The sequence below is a fragment of the Dreissena polymorpha genome, chromosome 1, assembly GCF_020536995.1.
Source record: "Dreissena polymorpha isolate Duluth1 chromosome 1, UMN_Dpol_1.0, whole genome shotgun sequence".
NCBI lineage: Eukaryota > Metazoa > Mollusca > Bivalvia > Myida > Dreissenidae > Dreissena > Dreissena polymorpha.
The window spans coordinates 201379148-201401898 of NC_068355.1; the positions used below are offsets into that span (position 1 = coordinate 201379148).

The 22751-nt window shown below is 37.0% G+C and overlaps 1 protein-coding gene and 2 long non-coding RNA genes across 3 annotated transcripts; all 3 read right to left on the reverse strand.

Annotated features, from left to right (window-relative positions):
* Positions 1-462: 462 nt before the first annotated feature.
* Positions 463-22549, reverse strand: LOC127865838 (zinc finger protein OZF-like). Its single transcript, XM_052405875.1, has 8 exons — positions 20736-22549; positions 13599-13602; positions 13074-13161; positions 11919-12047; positions 4046-4230; positions 3306-3402; positions 2757-2963; positions 463-2083 (listed from the first exon to the last, which is right to left on the reverse strand). Exons 1-8 carry the CDS (start codon positions 20858-20860, stop codon positions 1443-1445), a joined length of 1476 nt encoding a protein of 491 aa, XP_052261835.1. The 5' UTR covers positions 20861-22549; the 3' UTR covers positions 463-1442.
* On the reverse strand, positions 4253-5297 carry LOC127864653 (uncharacterized). The gene is made up of 2 exons (XR_008042182.1): positions 5113-5297; positions 4253-5073 (listed from the first exon to the last, which is right to left on the reverse strand). It is a non-coding gene; the product is annotated as an uncharacterized LOC127864653 (long non-coding RNA).
* Positions 11690-12970, reverse strand: LOC127864656 (uncharacterized). The gene is made up of 2 exons (XR_008042185.1): positions 12469-12970; positions 11690-12047 (listed from the first exon to the last, which is right to left on the reverse strand). It is a non-coding gene; the product is annotated as an uncharacterized LOC127864656 (long non-coding RNA).
* Positions 22550-22751: the final 202 nt, after the last annotated feature.

Below are 22751 nucleotides of genomic sequence, written 5' to 3' on the forward strand. Positions count from 1 at the left end.
AACACTGGGCACTCATGTGAACTAAGCCATTAACGTTAAAGGTGCTCTTTCTGACTGATGGTCTTCGACAAACAGATGGTCTATGACTAGTGCCAATGTAATACAAATAAATGTTGTATCAACAGTTCTATGCCTATTGCCAATCCAATACATATAAATGTTGTACCAACAGTTCTATGCCTATTGCCAATATAATACCAATAAATGTTGAACCAACAGTTCTATGCCAAGTGCCAATGTCAGACAAACGAATTTCTTACCAACAGTTCTATGCCTAGTAACGCCATGTTATTTTAAAATCAATGAACTTCATGCTCCTGACAAATATATTATATCAACCATGCACCTGTTTGCATGTTGCTGTGATACTGCAGTTTTTTTTTCCAATGTCGCTGTAAATTAATGAATCCAAAGGTGTGATAAAAAACACACATCTTTGAGCACTAATGAAAGAGACACAACAACAAGCAACAAGAGCTGTATTTGTGAAACACAATGCCCCCCACTGTGCTTTGACGTCCCACGGCAGCTATTTTAGAGAAAACGATGACCTTTGACCTTGAAGGATAACCTTGAAATTTCACCACTCATGCAGCTCCATGAGATACACATGCATGCCAAACATTAAGTTGCTATCTTCAATATTGCAAAAGTTATGGCTAATGTTAAATTATTGGGACAGACGGATACACACATACATTGACAGACAAGACAGACAGGCCAAAAACACTATACACCCGATCATTCAATCCGGGGGCATAATAAACAAGAGATTGCCAAGCAATATGGTCCCCGACCGGTGAAACTCCACCATTGTCAGAATTTTTTTATTTATTTATTTTTTAATTTGTTGCCATAGCAACCATAATTATTGACGTAGGAACAAAATGAAATGACGTGCATAATCTCCATATTGCCATCTATCCATATTTTAAGTTTCAAGGAATAATATGAAGAACTTTTAAAGTTATTGCAGGATCCAAAAAAGTGTGAGGAACAGACTGACGGACAGACTGACAGACAGACTGACAGAGCGCAAACCATAAGTCTCCTCCGGTTTCACCAGTAGGGGACAAAAAAAAACAGTTTCATCAGTTATACATGTTCACTAAGGGAAGATATCCATGATCACTAAGGGAAGTTATCCATGATCACTTAGGGAAGTTATCCATGATCACTAAGAAAGTTATCCATGATCACTAAGAAAGTTATCCATGATCACTAAGAGAAGTTATCCATGTGCACTGAGAGAAATTATCCATGTGCACACTGTAATATTTTTTCACAAAGTAAACAAGTAGAGAAAACTGTAATACTTGTTTCAATTATAAAACAAATTTTTGTCATTATGTGGTCACTATGTAGTAACCTTAACCATTTGATATTCTCACAAAAACATATATATTTCCAGTGTTTTCACATTTATCTGTCTACATATGGAACTAAGGAAAGTTATCCATGTGCACCAAGCTGTGCCTCTTGAGGGAACTCTTCTGTATAAACCGCATGTGACACACGTCACATTCGTAAGGCTTCTCGCCCGTGTGGATGTGAAGGTGACGCTCGACATCTGCTTTCCTTGTGAACAACCGCTGGCAAATGTTGCAACCAAACTTCTCTGGCTCTTTTTGGCTGACTTTCTTGGACAAACTACGGTTTTCTTTGTGGACCAACAACATGTGACGCTCAAAATTACCTTTCTGAGCAAATTGTTTATGACAAATATTGCATTCAAAAGGCATTTCTCCTGTGTGGACCATCAGGTGCCCCTTTAGATTACTGCTTTGATGGAATCGTTTATGACAAACACTGCATTCATACCGCCTTTCCCTTTCCCCTGTGTGGACAAACATGTGCTGATTAAGACTGCTATTCCAAAAAAATCGTTTTTGACAAAGATTGCATTCGAATGGCCTTTCTTCTGTGTGGACAAACATGTGTGCCTTTAGATTACCTTTCCGATTAAATTGTTTATGACAAACACTGCATTCAAACGGCTTTTCCCCCGTGTGTGTTAGAATATGACGAACAAGACCAGAACTTGAGTCGAATGTCTTTGAACAATGATTGCAGACAAGCTTATCTGAAAACAGAAAAGATAACAAGTGTGTCATTGTCACAATGATACACCTGACCTGTCCTAAGTTGGTGTTTGTTGTTTTTGCTTTTTTCATGAAAAAATTGGAAGTCTTTTTAAAAAACTTGACTTTCAACAATGCACTTGGTTCTGGCCATAGAAAGTTTATCTAAAAGAACTTGTATGTTCTGTTATTTGAAAATCATTTTAAGGCCCTAGACATTCTTGTGAACTTTGACCTTGAACTGTGACCATTGTAAATAGTCATTGTCATTATAAAATGGTATTTGTCATTGTTCAAATAATTTTTGTCATGGTCTGATAGGTCATGGTAATTACCTGAATATCTATTTTTATGTTAAACTGAACATTCTCATTGTTCCAAGTTTGTGTTCATTGTCAGAATGCTCATTGCCATTGTTCAAATGGTTATTGTCATTGTGTAACCTTCTTTTAAAACCCTCATTTTTGTGTGATTATTAAATTTGTACCAGTCATCTGTCACGTAAAACTAACTTAATCAGGTTACCTTCCAAATAATAACCATAAATTAATTATAAATGCCAAAAGTGTCTTCCCTGATCAGCCTGTGCAGACTTCGCAGGCTAATCTGATATGACACTTTGTGCACATGCATGGAGCCCAGTCTTCCCAGAACACAGCTCAATTGCATACAAACCTTTAGGAGTGGTATTCCTTTTCTGCTGCCGCTTACACACGGTGTCCATATGAATTAGGCTGTGTTTCTTCAGGGTACTTGCATGTATAAATCTGACATGACAAATACTGCATTCAAATGGTTTCTCCCCCTGATGTATGACAACATGGCGAGCCAGATGAGATCTGGTCTTAAACGTCTTCTTGCAATGCTCACAAACATGACTCTCTGAAAAAATAAAACAAAAAAGATTACAAATGTGACATAAGTAAGGGTCACACATCTACAATGGTTTCGTGTTTTGCTGAAAATCGGAAATGTTTCAACAGGATTTTACACTTCCTGTCCATGGAAAGCATTTCTATGCCATGATATGAATTAATATTAATACATTCTTTGGAAGCTGCTATAAAAACTCAAAATTCCATGGGATGTTTTCACCTTTGACCTTCACCTTTACCTGGTTCTTTCTAACAACTATCTTACCCATTGTCCTCATCCCTTCCACCATGTTATTTTAAAATCAATTAACTTCATGCTTCTGACAAATATATTATATCAACCACACACCTGCTCGCATGTTGCTGTGATGCTGTTTTTTCCCAATGTCGCTGTAAATTAATAAATCCAAATTTGTGATCAAAAACACACATCTTTGAGCACTAATGAAAGAGACACAACAACCAGAAATAAAAAAACAGTTTCATCAGTTATCAATGTGTTATACATGACTGTGCACTAAGGGAAGTTATCCATGATCACTAAGGGAAGTTATCCATGATCACTTAGGTAAGTTATCCATGATCACTAAGGGAAGTTATCCATGATCACTAAGGGAAGTTATCCATGATCACTAAGGGAAGTTATCCATGTCCACTAAGAGAAGTTAACCATGTGCACTTAGGGAAGTTATCCATGTGCACTGAGAGAAGTCATCCATATCCACTAATGGAAGTTATCCATGTGCACTGAGAGAAGTCATCCATGTCCACTAATGGAAATTATCCATGTGCACTGAGAGAAGTTAACCATGTCCACTAAGAGAAGTTAACCATGTGCACTAATGGAAGTTATCTATGTCCACTTAGAGAAGTTATCCATGTGCACTAATGGAAGTTATCCATGTGCACACCATCAGTGCATATGTGATTAATATTTTTTCACAAAGAAAACAAGTAGAGAAAACTGTAATACTTGTTTCAATTATTTAAATACTTTTTGTCATTATGTGGTCACTATGTAGTAACCTCATCCATTTGATATTCTTACAACATATTAATTTGCAGTATTTATAAATTGATCTTTCTTCAAAATGAACTATTAAGGAAGTTATCCATGTGCACCAAGCTGTGCCTCTTGAGGGAACTTCTCTGTATAAACCGTCTGTGACACACGTCACATTCGTAAGGCTTCTCGCCCGTGTGGATGCGAACGTGACGCTCGACGTCTGCTTTCCTGGTGAACAACCGCTGGCAAACGTAGCAACCAAACTTCTCTAAAACAGACACACAGAAATGTTAGTTTTAATCTATTTATTTTAGCTTGATTGCATTTAAAGAATTAGGCTTTATGAAGTGCTCTCAAGTCTGTTTCCTTTGTATAACCAGTACTTAGTTTTTATGGGGGAGATTTAAAGCTTTAAAAACCACTTCCAAAGTGGGGATCCAACCATTAACTCCCAATTGCTTGGCTTACACCATGTCCACTACACCATGGCAATCCTAACAATAATATTTCATAGATTTCATTTAAAGAAGTGAACAACAAATTCATTGTCATTGATTAATATAATTCATGCCCAAACAGCTGTTTTGAAATGGAAAACATGCAATTAAATGATGGCATCAGTCTTATATTTTATTGAAATATTTCCATTCTCCATTCTAGATGTTCATTTTGTTCAATACAAATTGCACAATTGTCTGCAATAAATACAATTGTTCAAATGATGTCAACAAATATGATTTGGCAATAAACTGGTTCAGACTTTTGCATTAAAAAAAAATGTAAAAAATCTAGTCTGTCTAAACTTTGTGTCTCATTTCACAATTAATCCAGCCACAGTTTCGAGGGACTACATTATTTTATTTTTCATACAATTTATTACTGATGTGGGGTGCATAACATAACCGATAATGTGAACTAATCAGTTGTTGGTCTTAAAGTAACCAGCCATGTGAACTAATCAGTTGTTAGTCTTCAAGTAACCAGCCATGTGAACTAATCAGTTGTTGGTCTTCAAGTAACCAGCCATGTGAACTAATCAGTTGTTGGTCATCAAGTAACCAGCCATGTGAACTTATCAGTTGTTGGTCTTCAAGTAACCAGCCATGTGAACCTATCAGTTGTTGGTCTTCAAGTAACCAGCCATGTGAACTTATCAGTTGTTGGTCTTCAAGTAACCAGCCATGTGAAGTATACTGTGTCTTTTCAGATTGTTGCTTTGTGTAAATCCTTTGTGACAGATGCTGCATATGAAAGGTTTTTCACCAGTATGTATCTGTACATGAGCATCAAAGTTGCTCTTCTTGAAAAACAGCTTCAGGCAAAAAGTGCACACATACTTCTCTGAAATAAAAAAAACAAACAGAAAAATTCAATGGAAATATCCAATGCAAACAACTTTACAGCAAAATCTATGTGTTCTGATTTGACACAATTAATGTTGGGCATCCTTTCATTTGCATTTTCTTTCGGCCTAGCTATTTAACCCAGCTTTTCACCTTAAATGACCTTTACACCAGCAGACCTGATAAATATACTTCAATCCATTGGCTGATTTGAGCATAATCCCACAGAACATTGGCAACATCACTTCGTCTCTGTAGTATAGGATGTAACACGTAACTGTGTAGGGAAATAAGGATCATTCTCTGCGTTTTCATTTTGCCCCAATTACAATTACGCACTCCCAGTAAATTCCATCAACAAGACTTTAAGGGTCAGTGCAGGGTCAGTAAATCGTCAAGGGGAGACGGAATGTACTATTAATATACACCTTATGTTGATAACACAGTATTGCTTTCAAGATATCAAATAACACGAATTTTAGGGAAATAAATTAATGAAAACATCTTGGTAAATGACATTTGTCTTGCATTATAAGACAAAACTACCGAAATAGTAGTGTCCATGATAGAAGGGAAATCGTTTAATTATCTAGCCACACATTTGTGACGTACGCGGTCAGTCTGTCTGAAAGATGCAATAATTATTTTAAAGACCCAGGTCATGCAAAAATGGGACTTATGCAATATGCTGCCAATGTAGCTCCAGTCAATCCTGCGCATCTATGCTGTCTTGTCAGGATACCTATACTGAGGATACTAAGGAGATACCACAAAACCTTGGATGATTTTTTATAGTGGAAAGTGTAGTTCCTGACCAGACTGCGCAATTGCGCAGGCTCGGCTTGAGCTGGGCTTGCCACATGTCATAAGACCATTTCTCGCATGCCGCATGTAACAGTATTATTTGAATGTGTGGAAAGAAAACTGCATCTTTTTAGAATATAACATGTTTTGATGATTATGGTCTTTCGTGTTGTCCATGGTTATGCTCCAGGTTACTTGCAAGAAATGTTTGTCCCAACAAATGGTCGGTATAGACTTGGATCACAAAGTGACTGTAATCTTGTTATTCCCAGGAGGCGAACTAAGATGGCGGATAGATCTTTAGCTGTTGTTGGCCCGAAGTGGTGCAACAATCTACCAAGCCACTTAAAGATCATTGACCATGAGGGCTGTTTAAGATCAAGACTTAAAACTCATTTGTTCAATCTTTTTCACGGATAACCAATGTGCAGTGTTTGTGAAGCGCAATAGAATATTTTTATAATAATTTTTGCGCTATATAAGTGACATGTATTTGTATGATGAAGAAATATATTTATTATAAGCTTCTTGAACACATGTATCTACAAACACTATTATGTGATTTAATTTACATGCACATTTTGACAAACATTTCATGCAGTGGATATGCTTTTTTTTGTGATAAAAAGAATTGAACAAAACTTAAACCTTTGTTTTTAATTTACTAACTTAGAAAAGTAAATGTTTTACTTTAATTTCAAAGTCAGGATATATGCCTTATATATATATTTTTAAGATATTTCTTGTTTCAATTGAATTAATATTAAACAAGAGGGCCAAGATGGCCCTAGTTCACTCACCTGAGAGGAGTTGGTTCATTCAATCTTTACCAAATTTCAAACTTGACCTAGATATTGTCCAGACAAACATCCTGGTCAAGTTTCATCATTATTTCATCTGCGAGTCATGATCAATGTACCTATGAAATTTCATGATCCTAGGCGTAAGCACTCTTGAGTCATCATCCGGAAACCATTTTTCTAAGTTGAGTCACCGTGACCTTGACAGCCATTGTGTGAATACTTTTTTTATACCTGTGACCTTGACCTTTGACCTAGTGACCTGATAATCAATAGGGGTCATCTGTGAGTCATGATTAATATACATATGAAGATTCATGATCCTAGGCATAAGCATTCTTGAGTTTTCATCCAGAAACCATTTTACTATTTCAGGTCACCATGACCTTGACCTTTGACCTAGTGACCTGAAAATCAATAGGGGTCATCTGCAAGTCATGATCATTGTAACTAAGAAGTTTCATGATCATAGGCATAAGCGTTCTTGAGTTATCATCCAGAAACCATTTTACTATTTCGGGTCATAGTGACCTTGACCTTTGACCTAGTGACCTGAAAATCAACAGGGGTCATCTAGGAGTCATAATCAATGTACCTATGAAGTTTCATGATCCTAGGCCTAAGCGTTCTTGAGTAATCATCTGGAAACCATTTTACTATTTCAAGTCATGACCTTGACCTTTGACCTAGTGACCTGAAAATCAATAGGGGTCATCTACGAGTTATGATCAATGTACCTATGAAGTTTCATGATCCTAGGCCTAAGCGTTCTTGAGCTATCATCCCGAAACCATTTTACTATTTCGGGTCATTGTGACCTTGACCTTTGACCTAGTGACCTGAAAATCAATAGGGGTCATCTGCGAGTCATGATCAATGTATATATGAAGTTTCATGATCCTAGGCATAAGCGTGTTTGAGTTATCATCGGGAAACCATTTTACTACTTTGGGTCACCGTGACCTTTATCCTAGTGACCTGAAAATCAATAGGGGTCATCTACGAGTCATGATCAATGTATCTATGAAGTTTCATGATCCTAGGCATAAGTGTTCTTGAGTAATCATCCGGAAACCATTTTACTATTTCGGGTCATAGTGACCATGACCTTTGACCTAGTGACCTGAAAATCAATAGGGATCATCTGCGAGTCATGATCAATGTACCTATGAAGTTTCATGATCCTTGGCATAAGCGCTCTTTAGTTATCATCCAGAAACCATCTGGTGGACGGATGGACCGACATGAGCAAAACAATATACCCCCTCTTTTTCGAAAGAGGGGGGTGCATAATGAGAAAACTGCCCCCCTCCCAGCAGCCATGTTATTCAACTGACCGGAACCTTTTTTTTTACTCGACTCTAGTATCAAGGAAACAAATGTTCTGAGCAAATTTCATGAAAATTGGGCCAAAAATGTGTCTTCTACTGTGTTCACACGTTTTCACTATATACATATAGAGTAAAATGCCCCGCCCACTGGCGGCCATGTTTTTTCACCGATCCCGACCATTTTCAAACTTATCCAAGATATCAATAAAATCAATGTTTTGACCAACTTTAATGATGATTGGGCAAAAATTGTGACTTCTAGAGTGTTAACAAGGTTTCTCTACAGCCAAATAGGGAAAACTGCCACTATATACATATAGAGAAAAATGCCCCGCCCACTGGCAGCCATGTTTTTTCACCGATCTCGACCATTTTCGAACTCTTCCGAGACATCAATTGAACCAATGTTTTGACCAACTTTCATGATGATTGGGCAAAAATTGTGACTTCTAGAGTGTTTACAATGTTTCTCTATAGCCAAATAAGGAAAACTGCCCCGCCCACTGGCGGCCATTTTTTTCAACGGATCGGAACCACTTTTGAACTCAACCAAGATATCATTAAGACAAACATTTTGACAAAGTTACATGAAGATTGGGCATGAAATGTGACTTCTACAGTGTTTACAAGGTTTTTCTTTTTATTGACCTAGTGACCTAGTTTTTGACCCGGCACAACCCAGTTTCGAACTCGGCCGAGATTTCATTGGGACAAAGCTTCTGACCAAGTTTCATGAAGATGGGACAAGAAATGTGGCCTCTAGAGTGTTTACGAGCAAATGTTAATGGTAGGAGGGACATACGACGGACAAAGACCGGTGACAAAAGCTCACCTGAGCAATCAGGTGAGCTAAAAAAATGTATTCCCCCACATTTGTATCAGTTTATTCCACAATAGAACTGTCACGTGCAGTATTGTTGTTTACAATATATGAGACTGAGGTCATAGTCTTGTTGAATGACTTGTCTGCGTGACAGATAATGCACATTAACGGCTTTTTGCTTTAAACCCCTTCAGGAAAATGGTGCATATAAACTTTCCTTAAAGTACATAAAACAAAAATAATGTTAAAAAACAATCATCCTTCTATTTAGTTATGAAAATTTCTTCAATTGAATTAAGATAAAAAAAATAATAATATTCCATCACATTTTGATCAGACAATTTATTCAATCATAGAGAGAAGTCACTAGCAGTAATTCTTTCTTCATAGTATCAGACATAGCACACAGAAGCACTTGCAAACTAATCAAACTAAACAAATCAATCATTTACTTTTAATAATAAATGCCCAGCTATCCACATTCAGTAGTTTGCCTTGTTATTCTGTAAAACATAGCATAAAGCAACGTCTTGGTTAACACATTTATCCTACAGCTTAATGATATTTTACAACAAAACAAGGGACAAAATTGTCACAAAACCAGGTTTTCATTGTGAAAAAAAAATCTGATAAAGGGAGAAAACTCAAACTGAACTTTTGAAATGACCAAAAAAAATTAACCCCCTTTGTAATTTTTATTTTTTTTTTTTAATCTATTTTTAGTCGTGGCGACCTTGACATTGGAGATATTGACGTGATTCTTTCGTGGGACACACCGTCCCATGATGGTGAACAAATGTGCCAAATGATTTTAAAATCTCACAATGAATGACATAGTTATGGCCAGGACAAGCTCATTTATGGCCATTTTTGACCTTTGAACTCAAAGTGTGACCTTGACCTTGGAGATATCGACGTAATTATTTCGCGCGACACACCGTCCAATGATGGTGAACAAATGTGCCAAATGATTTTAAAATCTGACGATGAACGACATAGTTATGGCTCGGACAAGCTCATTTATGGCCATTTTTTACCTTTGAACTCAAAGTGTGACCTTGACCTTGGAGATATCGACGTAATTATTTCGCGCGACACACCGTCCAATGATGGTGAACAAATGTGCCAAATGATTTTAAAATCTGACAATGAACGACATAGTTATGGCCCGGACAAGCTTATTCCGCCAGCCCGCCAGCCCGCCAGCCAGCCAGCCAGCCAGCCAGCCCGCCAGCCAGCCAGCCCGCCCGCATTCGCCAATCTAATAACCAGTTTTTTCCTTCGGAAAACCTGGTTAATAAGACCAATGCAGAAAATATAAGGTTTATCCCAAACCTATGTTTATCCCACACCTAGTCATGTGTGAAGGAAGGTCATATTACTCGAAATCAACTATAAAGTATTCATTTTTAGTTAAATTGAATCAATTTCAACAAAACAAACAATTTGATACCAAGATGTAATATATTTTAAGCACAAAAATGCAACACAAACAGCAAAAAACACGTTGTACAAATATTAAGCATGCGTGCTCAGGACGTCATTATTAACACGTCAAATGACAAACTTCGTATTCTTTCCTGATAAAACTGCAGCTTTTTAGCAATGTTTTCATTATTTCTTTAAAATCAGGGACGTAGAGGTATGATGAATTATTTTGAAGGTAAAAATAAGCCCTGCCATGTAAACCTTTCTTCACTCATGGGATAAATTTAAGTACACAATCACACTAACATAGTATTCTCTATTTCTTCCATCACATTAACTGTCATTAAAGGTATTACTATTAACTACACTAAGGGTATTACTATCAACTACACTAAGGGTATTACTATCAACTACACTAAGGGTATTACTATCAACTACACTAAGGGTATTACTATCAACTACACTAAGGGTATTACTATCAACTACACTAAGGGTATTACTATTAACTACACTAAGGGTATTACTATCAACTACACTAAGGGTATTACTATCAACTACACTAAGGGTATTACTATTAACTACACTAAGGGTATTACTATCAACTACACTAAGGGTATTACTATCAACTACACTAAGGGTATTACTATCAACTACACTAAGGGTATTACTATCAACTACACTAAGGGTATTACTATCAACTACACTAAGGGTATTACTATCAACTACACTAAGGGTATTACTATCAACTACACTAAGGGTATTACTATCAACTACACTAAGGGTATTACTATCAACTACACTAAGGGTATTACTATCAACTACACTTAAGGTATTACTATCAACTATCATGTTCAGAAGTTGGGCTTTCATGTGAATTGCAGTGTGCCGGGTCAAGTGACTTTTCTGTGTAAATCCTTTGTGACAGATCTCGCATATGAACGGTCTCTCTCCGGTGTGGGTTCGTTCATGGGCGGCTATGTGGGCTTTCTTGTTAAACCACTTCAGGCAAAAGGGGCAACAAAACCTTTCTGAAAGTAAAAGAAAACAACAGAAATATTAGATGGACATATCCAAATAAGTTAACAGCAAGAACTGTACGGACAGTTTTGACACAAATAATATTAAACATCAGTCTTCCTTCAATTTGGATTAGAACATGTATTATGTCAATTTTGAAAAAAATAAATAATCCATCACATTTGAATCAGACAATTTATTCCATCATTGAACAAACATTGTCAGTGTTGCTTTCTAAAATGTACGAGACTCTTGTCACTGGATCCTTCACAAACTACTCAAACTAGGCAAATATACACTGGAGCATATGAAATGTCTCACAATTTCACATACATTCCGATACCATTTGTGTCAGTTTGTTTTCAGTATTTGGAAGTTCATGTGAATTGCACTGTGTCGTGTCAAGTTACTTTTCTGTGTAAATCCTTTTCGACAGATCTTGCATATGAACGGTCTTTCCCCTGTGTGGGTTCGAACATGGGCAGCAATGTGGGTTTTCTGGTTAAACCCCTTCTGGCAAAAGGGGCAAACAAACTTTTCTGAAAGTAAAGAAAACAACAGAAATGTTAGATGGACATATCCACATTAAAAAAATCACACTGGAATTTGACAATTCATTCTGTAGCATTTGTAGTCCTTTGCTGTTTTGCTATCTCCATCATATGAAGCTGTTTGCACTGGGGCCCTCACAAACAAGTCAAACTAAACAAATCAGTCATATCATTTCGATAATAAATGCTTGCCTGCCAACATTCAGTAGTTGAGTTTAGTTTAACATATCTATTTTAGCTCAATTACATCGAAAGGTTTAGGCTTATTGAAATGCTCTTGGGTTTGTTTGCTGGTAGAACCAGAACTTGGCGTCTATTCAGTCTTCTTAAGAAAGCTCCCACAGTGGAGATCAAACCCCTGATCTCCCAAGCGTTAGGCAGACACCATAATCTACTACGCTTTGGCAACCTTCTTAAGTAGAAGTCTGCCATCTTCTGTCCATTCATGTGAATTACACGGTTTCTTCAGGATGCTTGTCTGTGTAAATCCAATGTGACAGACACTGCATGTGAATTATACACGGTTTCTTCAGGATGCTTGTCTGTGTAAATCCACTGTGACAGACACTGCATGTAATTGGGCCTTACTCTGGGATAATGGGCTCTAATGCATGTGCACAAAGTCTCATCCCAGATTAGCCCGTGCAGTCAGCAAAGACTTATCAGGGAGAACACTTTCCGCCTAAACTAAATTATTGCCAATAAATAATTTAAGTGACTTCCTTGAAAGGAAAAATTCCATAACAGCAGTAAATGCCAATCTCTTATAAGCCTAGCTGTGCAGACATCAAACTGCATACTGACAGAGTTTAGTGTTCAGCGATTGTACTTTCTTGCGTTCCAACTGCCGACTGATAGTGTTTAGTGTTCAGTGGTTGGACTTTCTGGTGTTCAAACTGCAGAATGTTAGTGTTTAGTGTTCAGTGGTTGTACTTTCTGGTCATGTGCGTTACTTTGTGTCTTGTCAAGTGACTTTTCTGTGTAAACCCCCTCTGACAGATGTCGCAAATGTACGGTCTCTCTCCTGTATGTACGCGAACATGGTCGACAATGTGGCTTTTGTTGTGGAATGACTTCTGGCAAAAGGGGCAAACAAACTTGTCTGAAAGTAAAGACAAAAACAATATTGAGACCAAGATATATTGCATATAATGTGACATTGAACCAGAGTTTAGAACACTAAAGCCGGAAAAAACATCAACAACTTCAAAATTGGTTTTGAAAATAAATTACATCTCAGAATTTATTTTAATAAACAATATCTCCCAAACCATACAATTAATAACACATCATTTGCTCATAGAAAAAATGTTCCCAACAAATTAAATTAGTCCACAGTAATATTTTGTCTATGAATGATCAATAGTTTGATTGTTGCCAGCCACATGTATTATGCTGTGTGTTTTCAAGTGACTTTTCTGCGTAAAAGCTCGCTGACAAATGTGGCATTGGAACGGTTTCTCTCCAGTGTGTATTCGGACATGGTCAATGTAGTTGCTTTTCTTGTGGAATGACTTCGGGCAGTAGTTGCAAACATACTTCTCTGCAAGTAAAGACAAACACAATATGGAGGCCAATTAGTTAAAGTGTAAATAAGTAAACCTTTTGCATGCTGGGAAATTTGTCGTCTGCTAAAATGTCGTCTGCTGAATTTCTAAAATTAGCATTTTCTTCGATTTCTTTTCAAAGAATACTATCAGAATAGCAAACAGTTTGGATCCTGATAAGACGCCACGTTGTGTGGCGTCTCATCTGGATCCAAACTATTTGCAAAGGCCTTCAAAATTCAGTTCCAGCACTGAAAGAGTTAAAGTGTAAATTGAAGTACAATTTCAAACACTCATAAGCTAAAAAGCACAATGCAAACTTCGTTTATTTTTTTTAATAATGTATTCCAAAATATATAAATTATTTTCACTACTGATTGCAAAATATTACACAATTTACACAGTACACAATCAGCGGCTCATAATTAGTAGTTTCCAAATAATCAATATTTCCACAGCAATTTTTTGTCCTTTCACCATAAGTTGTTGGACTTAGAGCTTCCAGTGTGAAACACTATGCCCCCCCCCCCCCAACATATATTTGACCTTTGACCTTGAAGGATGACCTTGACATTTCAACACTCAAAATGTGCAGCTCAATGAGATACACATGCATGCCAAATATGAAGTCGCTATCTTCAATATTGCAAAAGTTATGACCAAGGTTAAAGATTTTAGACAAACAGACACACACATAAAATGACAGACAGATAGGCCAAAAACAATATACCCCCTCTGCTTTGAAGGGGGGCATACAAAATCCAAATATACAATGCACATATATATGATTTTATTTACAGAATATAGTATTGGGTTATAATCCAAACAAACTTGTTCATAAATGTTTTATCTCTAACACAGATTGCCATTAAAAATGGAATATACTTTTTAATAACACTGAATTGGCAAGAGTGCATACACTTAATTTTACTTTATCTAGAGACACATGCACTCCGTGGTTCCAGACAATAATTATTTACATAATCTTAGGAACCAAATCTTTGCTATATACAATGAATACTGTAACTTGTTATAAATGTTCCTTTTATAAGGGAAATAAAAAACAAGAGGGTCTGAAAGGCCCAAATTCGCTCACCTGAGATAACAAGATATTTTTGGGACAAATCTTCTGACCAAGTTTCATGAAGATCGGACAGTAAATGTGGCCTCTAAAGTGTTAACAAGATTTTACTATAGCCATATAAGGAAAAATGCCCCACCCCTTGGAAGCCATGTTTTTCAAGCAAATATAATTATTTTCGAACTCATCCAAGATATCATTGAGACCATTTTTCTGACCATATTTCATGAAGATTGGACAATGAATGTGGCCTCGAGAGTGTTAACAAGGTTTTACTATAGCCATATATAGCCATATAAGGAAAAATGCCCCGCCCCTGGTGGCCATGTTTTAAAGCAACCAAAACCATTTTCGAACTCATCCAAGATATCATTGGGACAAATCTTCTTACCAAGTTTCATGATGATAAAATAAATGTGACCTCTAGAGTGTTAACAAGGTTTTACAATAGCCATATAAGGAAAAATGCCCCGCCCCCGTGGTGGCCATGTTTTTCAACCAACTGGCATCATTTGTTAACTCGTCCAAGATATTATTGGGATGAATCTTCTGACCAAGTTTCATGAAGATCGGACCATAAATGTGGCCTCTAGAGTGTTAACAAGATTTTACAATAGCCATACATAGCCATCTAAGGAAAAATGCCCCGTCCCTTGGCTGCCATGCTTTTCAAGCAAACGTAATCATTTTCGAACTCATCCAAGATATCAATAAGACAAATCTTCTGACCATATTTCATGAAGATTGGACAATAAATGTGGCCTCTAGAGTGTTAACAAGGTTTAACAAAAGCCATATATAGCCTTATAAGGAAAAATGCCCCGCCCCCTGGGGTCATGTTTTTAAAGAAACCAAAACAAATTTCAAACTCATCCAAGATATCATTGGAACAAATCTTCTGACCAAGTTTCATGAAGATCGGAAAAAAAATGTGGCCTCTAGAGTGTTAACAAGGTTTTACTATAGCCATTTAAGGAAAAATGCCCCGCCCCCTGGCAGCCATGTTTTTCAACCAACAGGCATCATTTTCGAGCTCGTCCAAGATATTATTGGATCTTCTTACCAAGTTTTATGAAGATTGGACAATAAATGTGGCCTCTAGAATGTTAACAGGATTTTACTATAGCCATATATACATGTAGCCACATAAGGAAAAATGCCCCACCCCTTCGCAGCTATGTTTTTTCAGCAAAGGTTACCATTTTTGAACTCATCCAAGATATCATTGGGACAAATCTTCTGACCAAGTTTCATGAAGATGGGAAAAAATGTGGCCTGTAGAGTGTTAACAAGGTTTTACTATAGCCAAATAAGGAAATATGCCCCGTCCCCTGGCGGCGACGTTTTTCAATCATCCGGCATCATTTTCGAACTCGTCCAAGATATTATTGGGATGAATCTTCTGACTAAGTTTCATGAAGATCAGACAATAAATGTGGCCTCTAGAGTGTTAATAAGATTTTACTATAGCCATATATAGCCATATACGAAAAATGCCCCACCCCTTGGCAGGCATGTTTTTCAAGCAAATGTAACCAATTTCGAACTCATCCAATATATCATTAAGACCAATCTTCTGACCAAATTTCATGGAGATTGGACAATAAATGTGGCCTCTAGAGAGTTAACAAGGCAAATGTTAACGCCGCACAATGGACAAAAGGCGATCACAAAAAGCTCACCATGAGCACGTTGTGCTAAAGTGAGCAAAAAACATATTACACATATTCTGGGACTGCATTTGTACAAAGGGCATTGTAAATTATGTTGTAGAATTTTAGGATCACATAATGTGCAAAAATATACAGAGATTTCCTGCTATTTGGGAGTACAAGCATTAACATAACTGATATAAATATCCTTATCCTAGAAATTAAAAAGTATATATTTGTATGAAAGAGAAAGAATTTACTTCCTTCAATAAGAGGGCTGAACAATAATCTTTCCTTAGCATGGGAAATTCGAGCTAAAACAAAATATCAAGTAAAGGAACAACTAAACTGGGCAGCTGTTAAGTTATTTGTAGATAGAATGATCTTATTGTAAATTGTGTTGTTTGCTTTAAATATTGAATACTATTGCCGTTTGATTTAAAAAAAAAATCTTAAGTCCAAACTTATTTTCTATCATAACATGGCATTTGTGTATGTGTGTGTGTGTGTGAAGTGTATGTTTGTGTCAATATACCGTAATGTTATGCATGGATTTTATTTACCTCCATTATAGCAATACCTGCAGTATATCAAGCATGTTGAATTGTTAAAGGAACTCAATTATATACAACATTAACTAAAATGTAAAATAACATAAAATTTTGTAATGAATTGAGCGAAATAACATTAACATATCTAAAAAAAAAATGTCTTCAAGTAACGAGCCATGTGAACTAATATGTTGTCTTCAAACGACCAGCTATTAGAACTATTTTTTTGTATTCAAGTAACCAGCCATGTGAACTAATCAGTTGTAGGCAAGTAACCATCCATGTGAACTAGAAGGTGTCTCTTCAGGTTGCTCCTCTGTGCAAAGGCTTTGTGACAGAAGGTGCATTCGAAGGGTTTTTCACCCGTGTGAACTCTATGATGGGCCTCTAAGTTGCACTTCTTGCGAAACGACTTGTCGCATAAATGGCATACATATCTCTCTGAAAGCAAAAAGAAAAATGTTACAATACCTGAACAAATCTTTAACTACACTAACCCCTAAAAACAATTATGTACCTAGCAATCCAGGAGAGCTTTTTCACCTGCCTTTCTTCATAAAGAAAATTCTTTAGTTTGGAATATTACAGAGCTGCTGTACTTTCAAGTCAAACTTGGCATTAAACACTTGTATCTACACAATTCTTCATGTAGAACATTTTCTAAATGCCATTATAACCAGTGGTCAGCCATTATCACCAGTGGTCAGCCATTATCACCAGTGGTCAGCCATTATCACCAGTGGTCAGCCATTATCACCAGTGGTCAGCCATTATCACCAGTGGTCATATTCAACCACTGGAAAAAGTTTTCAAACTTTTCAAAAGTCTTTCCTGATGTCTTTATCTCATAAAATCCAGATCACTTAAAGCGGGTATATACGATTTTGTCAAATATTTATGAATTTATATAAAATGTGTAAAAAACTTATTATATATATATTTCAATATAAATTAAAATAAAAGTTAAGAAGAACATGTGTCGAAAAATGCGAAATAAGCCAGATATTTAATTTTGAAATTGAAAACGGCTGTACAGCCGAATTCGCCAGCATGTATATCATACATGTACGATGTGAATCTAAACTTAGTTTAACGGTTTATTTGAATTTCTGCAACGATATCTATTCATACGACACACGAACACTAACTCCAATCCTAATACAAAGACGAATGCTTTGGTTATTGAAGGAAAATATGTTCGTCACAATCGGCTCGGGCCGCTAATTTGTCTTTCCTGCATTTTATGAAAGACGGCTTTAATGTATAATTTTCTTGTCTATTTTGTGTAATTGTAACATATTTTATCAATTTATTAAAATTAAACACATATAAAAAATCGTATATACCCGCTTTAAATGCAGACTCTCATATAATGTTAGTAACATTTATTACAAAAACCTTCATCCACTGTATACAATGCATGTTTTATTAATACATGTTTGACACTAACATTAACACCGCTGATATTTGCATACATAAAAACATAAAAGGCACAGTCATTCAGATTTCTTGTCAGTACATAAGTAATTAAAATTTACAATGCAATCATTCATACAAGTTCACACTCAGACCGTACATATGGTCAGAGTTACACTCACACTCACACACACACACACACACACATGCACGTACACACGAACACCCATCCACACATTACCCAGTGTTTTTAACAGTTCATGAAAAATCACATAACACTTTAAAACATTTCCAGCCCAAAATAAAAAAGATCTTAATTCTTCATTGGCTTAACCATTTGATTAATGTTTTAAACATACAAAATACTATTATTAAGAGCAGGGTAACATATGTATTCAAAGTTGTTATCTAAGAAGTATTGGTTAAACAACACTTAAATGGAGTGGATCCATTTTTGATTATATTTTTAATGTTGGTTTTCAATAAGGCCAAAAATCCATAGTAACCTTGACTTGTTGTAATTATGATTGTCAATCTCATCATCAAATGCACAAGATAAACTGTTGTAATTATCATTTTCAACTTCATTACGAGTAAACCTATTGTTACTTTAGCTCCATTGTCTTGAACGCCTTAGGCTAAATAAAACACTTTCTTGTCCGTTTCCTTGGTAGAGCCAGTATTTGGTGTCTTTTGGAGAGATCTAAAAAACGCTCTCACAGTGGAGATGGAACCCATGATTTGCTGGTCGCTTAGTGGACACCATATCCACGTCACCATGGCAACCTTTGAACTTGTTTGCGATCATGATCCCATGTGTACGAGCATGTGTGACTGGAGACTGCTCTTCTGTGTAAATCGTTTTCCGCACTCCCTACACTGGTACGGTTTCTCTCCTGTATGTATTCTAATGTGGGCATCACAGTTGGACTTCTTTTTGAACACTTTCAGGCAGTAGGGACACGTGTGGGTCTCTGGAAAGAAAAGACATGACGTTAGAATCAAGGAAACAAAGATATGACCGTAGAATCAAGGAGCGAGAAAGACATGACTGTAGAATCAAGGAAACAAAGAAATGACTGTAGAATCAAGGAGTGAGAAAGACATGACTGAAGAATCAAGGATTGAAAGACATGACTGTAGAATCAAGGATTGAAAGACATGACTGTAGAATCATGGAGTGAAAGACATGACGTTAGATTCAAGGGGTGAGATAGACATTGACCATAGAATCATGGAGTGACATGACTGTAGAATTAAGGAGTGTGAAAGGCATCACCGTAGAATTAAGGAGTGAGTTGACGAATTATGCTTTTATTTCTGCAGTAAATAAAAACACCCAATATTTTAGAGTAATTTAATTAAACAAATATTATCGTCAGAGAAGTCAGTGTAACTATCCACTGTTCTAATATTTAACCATTTACCACTCAGATACTGACTTTGGGGTGTTTGTAGTCCTTTAAAAAATCAAATTAAATAATAGACCTTTCTTACCACAATGAAGTTTTAAAGCCTTCATTTCCAGCCCTAAGATACTGATGAGAAGCAAGCAGCATAGAACCTGACCAACTGTGAGTAACCCCCAGGCTGTTATGGTCTAATGCTGTTTGCCGCTCATGAGTATCTAAGGTTTGGAGATGAAGCCTTGAAAACTTGAATCTAGTAAGAAAGGTCTTAAATTAAATATAACTTTGTAAGGGACTACAAATGCGTGAAAATATGAATCTAAGTGGTAAAGGGTTCAATCTTAAAACACACTATTATAAGAAGTTGAAATAAATAACAATCTTGGAATGGACTGTCTTTATTTAACAATGCACTTTATACCATGTACATGTTGTAGTTATTAATTTTGACAAACTATTAATAAAATAAACAATTGCATATATAATTGAATCATATACAATGCTTTTACTACTATGTGTGCATGAACACAGTTCAAAATTGCAAATAAAATGATACAGAATACAATCACTTTAAATGAAGAAGTCATGAAAAATTGCAATGTTTACTATTAGTATTGACAGGATATAACACAAATTTCTTGGGAACATTAAATGAACAGATTTGTTTGAGAAAATCACCAAAATGGTTGATAATATGGTCCTTCAGCAACAAGAGCAATGTATGTGTATCCACTAGGGCACTGTTGTTGACAGTAAACAATTTGTCAATTGTTTGTGTTCATTGGTGAAACAAAACTGTTAGCATGTACAATTTCACAACACAGGTGAAACAAAACTTGTATTTATCTAAAATGTTATAAACAGTCATCGTACAACAATACACATCTTCCGTTTACTATCCCTTTCTCCCATAAAAAGCAGTGAAAATGGCTTTTGCAACCAGCATAAAACCAGAGTTACGCTTTTTTTTATGCTGGTTGCAAAAGCCATTTCAAGTCACATGTTCAAATGTTCATATGCGTATTCATATGCCTCTTCAAGCCCCCCTTCTGTAAGAAGCCTTTCTTGCATATGTTACATTCATAAGGCTTTTCCCTAGTGTGAACACGAAGATGTATCACCAGCAGACTCTTGCTGGGAAACATCTTCCAACATGTGGGGCATGAACAACATGAACGGGCTGATGGAGAAGACAGACGTTCTGAAACAAATATAAAATACCTATTGCTGAAATGGCTGTTATACTTGCAGAAATATGGGCCTCGCTTTGGTCAAACGGGGTGTTTAATGCATGTGTGTAATGTGTTGTCTCAGATTAGTCTGTGCAGTCCATATGGGCTTATCACAATTAACACTTTGGATCCGCCTAATTTGGTTTTTCCACTACCTTTTTACGAAAAATACCATAACAGACGGAAAGTGGATAGCTAATTATTCTGTGTAGTCTGCACAGGCTAATCTGGGAGTCTGCACAGGCTAATCTGGGAGTCTGCACAGGCTAATCTGGTAGTCTGCACAGGCTAATCTGGTAGTCTGCACAGGCTTATCTGGGAGTCTGCACAGGCTTATCTGGGAGTCTGCACAGGCTTATCTGGTAGTCTGCACAGGCTTATCTGGGAGTCTGCACAGGCTTATCTGGGAGTCTGCACAGGCTTATCTGGGAGTCTGCACAGGCTTATCTGGGAGTCTGCACAGGCTAATCTGGGAGTCTGCACAGGCTTATCTGTGAGTCTGCACAGGCTTATATGGGAGTCTGCACAGGCTAATCTGGTAGTCTGCACAGGCTAATCTGGGAGTCTGCACAGGCTAATCTGGGAGTCTGCACAGGCTTATCTGGGAGTCTGCACAGGCTAATCTGGTAGTCTGCACTGGCTAATCTGGGAGTCTGCACAGGCTAATCTGGTAGTCTGCACTGGCTAATCTGGTAGTCTGCACAGGCTAATCTGGGAGTCTGCACAGGCTAATCTGAGAGTCTGCACAGGCTAATCTGGTAGTCTGCACAGGCTTATCTGGGAGTCTGCACAGGCTAATCTGGTAGTCTGCACAGGCTTATCTGGTAGTCTGCACAGGCTTATCTGGTAGTCTGCACAGGCTTATCTGGTAGTCTGCACAGGCTAATCTGGTAGTCTGCACAGGCTTATCTGGTAGTCTTCACAGGCTTATCTGGGAGTCTGCACAGGCTTATCTGGTAGTCTGCACAGGCTTATCTGGTAGTCTGCACAGGCTTATCTGGGAGTCTGCACAGGCTTATCTGGTAGTCTGCACTGGCTAATCTGGGAGTCTGCACAGGCTTATCTGGTAGTCTGCACAGGCTTATCTGGGAGTCTGCACAGGCTAATATGGGAGTCTGCACTGGCTAATCTGGGAGTCTGCACAGGCTTATCTGGGCCGACACTTTACGCACATGCATTGAACCCCATTTTCACAGCGCCAGGCTCAACTATTATGAACACATTATAAGACAGAAAAAATAATCTTAAATGAAACTTTAACTTGTCTCAAACTTGTTACTGATACATAGTTACATACCCTTTCCATATATTTGCAAATGTACCTCTTTCCCATCAATAATTGTTTGATTGTTTAATATTTAACTGAAAACACATGTACTCCAATGATATCAAGACACTGTTTAATGTTATATCAAACACTTTAAATTTTACCTCTGCAAATATAACTAGTGCCTTTTTAATTCAAAATATAAGTCAAATTTTCCCGTGAACATGTACAATCATAGGTTAAACACAACTCCCTGTGAACATGAAGCATCATAGGTGGAACAACACTCTTAGTGTTTTTGTCTTACGTGTTATATTGTCATCACACCACAATACATGTCTTCAGTATAGTTAAAACTGTACATGCATGTGTACAATCATGTGAGACTTCAGGTGCCCCTTCTGGGTGAAGCGTTTCTTGCAGATGTTGCACTGGAAAGGTTTCTCCCCAGTGTGAATCCTCATATGCATGGCCAGCTTACCCTTCCATGGGAAAACTTTGCTGCAGATTGGGCAGTCTGAAATGAACATGTATATA